Raw genomic sequence first — 4842 nt, 5'->3', positions numbered from 1 at the left:
CAGAACCAGCCCCGCGGGTAGGAGCGAGGGAGGGGCCTGGAATGGGCGTGGCTTTCCGTGGGAGAGTAGGACTTTGCCCCACCTCCTAAGAAGCCTGCTCTGCTTCCAGCCAGTCAGGTTGCTGTATGCAAATAGAGCCCGGGTCACCCCGGTAACCATGGTGTACGGCAGCCAATGGAAAACAGTCAGTGGCGACCTCGCTCCAGGATTGGTACCGAAGTAAGGCGACAGGGATCCAATGGACTGTGGGAACAGTCCTCGGCGGGTTGAGGGGCGGAGATATGCAAATATGGTTTGAAAAGCCGGCGGGAAATCTGAGTTTCGCGGGAGGACCTTGGCGCGTAAACCGTATCCCTTCATTCATTGTCAGCAGCAGCTTCCTGGAGCCATTTTTCAGCTGCCGGCCGCAGCACCCGGGCTGCCGCCACCGCCTCGCAATCCGTTGCATCGGCTGCCCCCGACGCCTCCATCCCTCCTCGGGGCCTGATATCCGTGCGGCCGGGACCCTCCTCTCTCCAGACCCCCGATTATTTTTGGCCCCCGGGGCCTGTGCGGTGCGGAAAAATAAAAAGAAAAGAGAGAGAGAGGGTTCGGAAGCGCCGGGAGGGGAGGCGAGAAGGAGAGACCTGGAAACTCCGGCTGCAAATAATAAAAGAAATTGAAAGCAATACGTTAATATATCGTAACACTAAAAAAGAGCAGGAGCGAGAGATGAGAAAGGGGATCCAGCCCGCCCTGGAGCAGTACCTGGTGACCGCCGGGGGTGGGGAGGGGGCGGCTGTCGTCGCCGCCGCCGCTGCAGCCTCCATGGACAAAAGGGCACTGCTAGCCAGCCCCGGCTTCGCCGCCGCCGCCGCCCCGGGCACGTACATCCAGATCCTCACTACGAACCCTTCCACCACGTCCTGTGCCACCTCCCTCCAAAGCGGCGCCCTGACCGCCGGCCCCCTTCTCCCCAGTGTCCCCGGCACGGAGCCGGCCGCCAGCAGCCTCTACACCACGCCACAAGGACCCTCCAGCAGAGCCGGGCTGCTGCAGCAGCCACCAGCACCAGGACGCGGCGGCGGCGGTGGCCCACCGGTAATACCCTCCTCAGCGTCCCTAGCCCAGGTGGGAGGCGGGCTCCCGGGAGCGGTGGCGGCGGGAGCGCGAGGCTGAGCATCGTGGGCCTCGTTGCTGTCCCTTCCAGCGTGTGCTTATTGTTAGACTCGGGGTGCTTTCCTGCGGACGTTGGGAGGACGTGGGGGCCTGGGCAGGCACGCGGGGCAGTGGGGAGTCCCTCTTTGAGAGCCACATCCAACACTCCAAAACTTTTCGCGCCCCCCCCCACTTCTTTTCCTGCACTTTTCCCTACCCCCACTCTCCCCTCCCTTGCAACTCGAAGCTTCCTCTTTCTCGGGCGTAGGAAGGGGTCACGCCCCGGATGGAGAAGGGGGTGGGGGAGGGAGTAGTACACTGGAGAGTGGGGGACCCCCCAGAGGATGTAAACCGGGGGACCCGAGGCGTGCAAGCCTCCCCTCCTGCCTCTGCTGCCCCTGGGCGGCCGGGGGTCCCGCAGGCGTGCTCCGAGCGCAGGGGCGCCAGTGCCTGTCACCTTTGGGGACCTAGCTCCAGGCAACAAAGGGGATCTGGGAGGTGGACGGGTATCGCGGTGGGGGAGGTGGAGCTGAGAGCCCCGGTGGGCCAGGGCTCGCGCTGTCTGCGACAAGGGGCCGGCGGGCGGGTGCTCCGGCCTGGGCGCATCTCCGCCGTGGCGGCGGCGGCGCCCGCGTGGCCGGAGCGCTGGGGCCTTGCTCACCGGGCCCCGGGCCTGCCCTTGACCCGCCTCTCCCCTTGCCCCTTCCTTCCCCGCCCTGTCCCCCTCCCCGCCCCCCGGCGACGGAGGGCGGGGGCAGCCGGGTTCCCGTCCCGCCGCCAGGATCTGTCCCTTCTCTCCGGGACCCGCCGGTGACGTTTCGCACACGTGCGCGGAGGACGCGCCTGTGACTGGGGAGGAGGCGGCGGCGGGAGGGGGCGCTGGAGGGGGAGAGGGGGCACCCACTTCCTCCTGCTCGCCGGCTCCCAGGCCTGGGACGGTCCCGGCGCCCTCGCACCCGGCACCGCCACCCTCCCTCTCCCGTCCCCACCCCCCCCACGGCGCCCGCCCTCGCCCGGCGCCGCCGCTCCACTCGGCCTCGGGCCCCCTCTCCAGCCGGCCCCCCACCTCCCCCGGAGCCAGGCTGCTTTCGGAAATGCCCTTACAGCAGCAGGTTAGTGACCCGGACCGCGCGGGGGCCCGAGCCACCGCCGCGGGGACCCGGGATCCCCGGGGGGCCCGAGCCGGAGGGTAGGCGACGGAGCGGGGTTTTGGAGTGGGAACGGGGGGTTGGGTGCTTGAGGGAAATGAGTAAGCAAGAAAAATCTAACTAAGTAAATCCCCGGCCTCCGCTTCTAGGAGCCCCGGGGCGGGAGTGGCCGCCCCCGGGGTGGGTATAGTGTTTACGTGTGTTTCTTTTGGGGGGTGGATGGATGGGCAATTGAAACCCAGATGAGGGCTTCACGCCCGTGGCCGAGTTGAGCTGCTTTCTGTCTTGCTTCCCTTGTGCTGGAGGGGGAGGGGGCGGGTCAGAGGGTAGGGTGTCTGTGGGGTTCCCAGGCCACCCGCCACCCCCTCCCTTTGTCCCTGTAATTTATAAAGCGCCTTTGAGAGATGATTTAGGTCAGTATGCGGCTTTCCTTTTTGTTGCTACTAGAAAGAAGTGTGGCCCCGAGGTCTCCCCCTCTTCCTTTCTCTCCTGCATTCCTTCCTCCATGCCTTCTGTCTTCACCCTCGTGTTCAGGCTTGGCCCAGACCAGGCTAGAACCCACCCGGACTCGGATACCTATGGTTGCATGATTAATACCAGTGGAAGACCTCACCTAGTCTTAGGTCTAGTTGTGTTTGTTTCTGCACGATCAGTATTTTGCTGGGGTCTCTTAAGAAAGTCTGTACACATATATAGGACTTTGGGAAATGGGGTGGGTAGCGGAAGAATTAATTTTCTTAAATTTCTTTTCTGTTTATAATTTTCCCCTGGGTTGGATCTTGAGTGTTTTCCAGCCTAGAGATACTTACTAGGGATGTGTGATAGATACAGTCCCAATCAAAGAGGCTCATCCTTTTAGTGACTAGGGTCTGCCAGCAGGGGGGAAGCCAAGTACAGTACCTGCTTACACTGTATACAGTATCCAGTGTGCTAGATTCTCAGGCACAGGATATATTCCATGCTTTCATTAGCAGTAAATACTTTTATGGACTTGATTAAACATGCTTGACCGTGCAGTAAGCCCACTTCCCCCTACACACTCGGTTCCTATATCATAAATAAGCTGGAACAACTGGCTATTGACACACTTCTTGGATTAGATTCAGATTTGCAGGGAAAGTTATTTTTGATAATAGGAAATTGTGAGGCTAGTAAGTTGCTCTTTAAGAAATATCATAGATTATTCATTGGACCAGCTCACCAAGACCGGCTAACCAAATTTATATGTAGTTTACTGTAGTTAAGTACTTGAAGTATAAAATTATTGCCCTCACCACCTTCCATGTTATTTCTAAACTTTAATTGTCCTTCTGGCCATGAAGTTATTATTCCAGGAATATAGATTGAATTTGTATACTCAAAAATAGTGTTTCCTTATAGGAATATAAATGCCTCTTAGGCATATTCAGAAGTAGTTTTATGTAAGATTGTAATGTATGCTGAATCACTGGTTAATCTACGCTTCCAGAGCTGTATCTTGTGGGAGGGGTATGAAGTTTATCTCCCAAGTGCATCCAAAGTCCTAACCCTTGCAGGCCATGCTTGATTTGTTTTATTATTTCTTTCTTGTCAGTGTTTCCGAAGGCTTCCAGTTAAGTCTTGGAATTTATTTGATTTTGGTTTTGAGGCAGGGTCTTTTATAGCCTTGAACTCCTGGTCTTCTTGCCTCAAGTGCCCAAGTTCTGAGATTGAAAACGTGCATGGCCCTGTGTTTCAGAATTCTGTTGACATTTCTCCCTAAGCATGAAGGTTGAGAAGGCATATTGGAATGAACTAAGATAAGACTAAGCATTCTATGTTCAAGAAGAGGTGGGGAATTCTTCAGGTGACCACAGTTCTAGACCCATCTGGGTCTGCTTTTCGACCTTTATCTCTAGGGCATCTAAGAACTTGACACAGTGAGTGGCTTGCCTTCTTTCTAACTGTAAGCCTCCTGACTTGTTTACAAGTTGTCTGCTATTAGACAAATAGCTTTATCTGCCCAAATGGTTCAGTCTGTAAGGTAGGACAATAATACTGAGACTTTTTAAAAAAAAAAAAAAAAAAAAGTCATGGCAATGAGTGTACAGTACCTAGCTCAAGGCCTGGCAAATAGTAGCTGCCCCCCATAAAATTCGTATTTATAAATCAAATATTTCTGTAACTCAGATGACTTGTGTGCTGTCCCTTTGTTTACTTATGTGAGCAGAATGATCATAAGTTTTCTAAAGTGATATGTAATTTCATTCTTCCAGAAAATTGAGACTCTATCAGTGCAAGAGGCAGCCTATCATGTCAGATTTAATTTAATCCAGTCATAGCAACCTGCTGATTATACTTTTGAGAGAACCTTCGGTGCCTGGGAATCTCCTCTGAGACTGGAGGATGGGGATACTGTTTCAGCAGGGACTCTCTCCCACAACAACTTTGAAAGAAGAAAACTTCCGGTTCCTGTGGTTCTGTATGCAGTAAGCTTGATTCCACTGAGACATACAATTGATGCCAAGTTGAAGTTGGAAGAGAAGTTTTAGTCACTACATACCCCAAAATGGAAGTTTTTTTTTTTTTTTTTTTTTTT

At 55.0% G+C, this 4842-nt stretch overlaps 1 protein-coding gene across 4 annotated transcripts in view; it reads left to right on the top strand.

Annotated features, from left to right (window-relative positions):
- The first annotated feature begins 316 nt into the window (after positions 1-316).
- The window catches only part of E2f3 (E2F transcription factor 3), a 79297-nt gene continuing 74771 nt past the window's right edge, over positions 317-4842 (top strand). For 2 of the 4 annotated variants that reach the window (XM_021215496.2, XM_029547438.1), the window contains exon 1: positions 1991-2249. In XM_021215496.2, coding sequence (XP_021071155.1) covers positions 2232-2249 — 18 coding nt within the window. In that variant the 5' untranslated portion in view covers positions 1991-2231. Of the gene's footprint in view, positions 1081-1990; positions 2250-4842 lie in introns of those variants that run through there. The other 2 variants (XM_021215494.2, XM_021215495.2) reach the window with 2 other exon arrangements.

This window comes from Mus pahari, chromosome 16 (genome assembly GCF_900095145.1).
Source record: "Mus pahari chromosome 16, PAHARI_EIJ_v1.1, whole genome shotgun sequence".
NCBI classification, from domain to species: Eukaryota; Metazoa; Chordata; class Mammalia; order Rodentia; family Muridae; genus Mus; species Mus pahari.
Note: the sequence above shows the minus strand (reverse complement) of the source record. Positions and strands in the feature narration are given on the sequence as shown.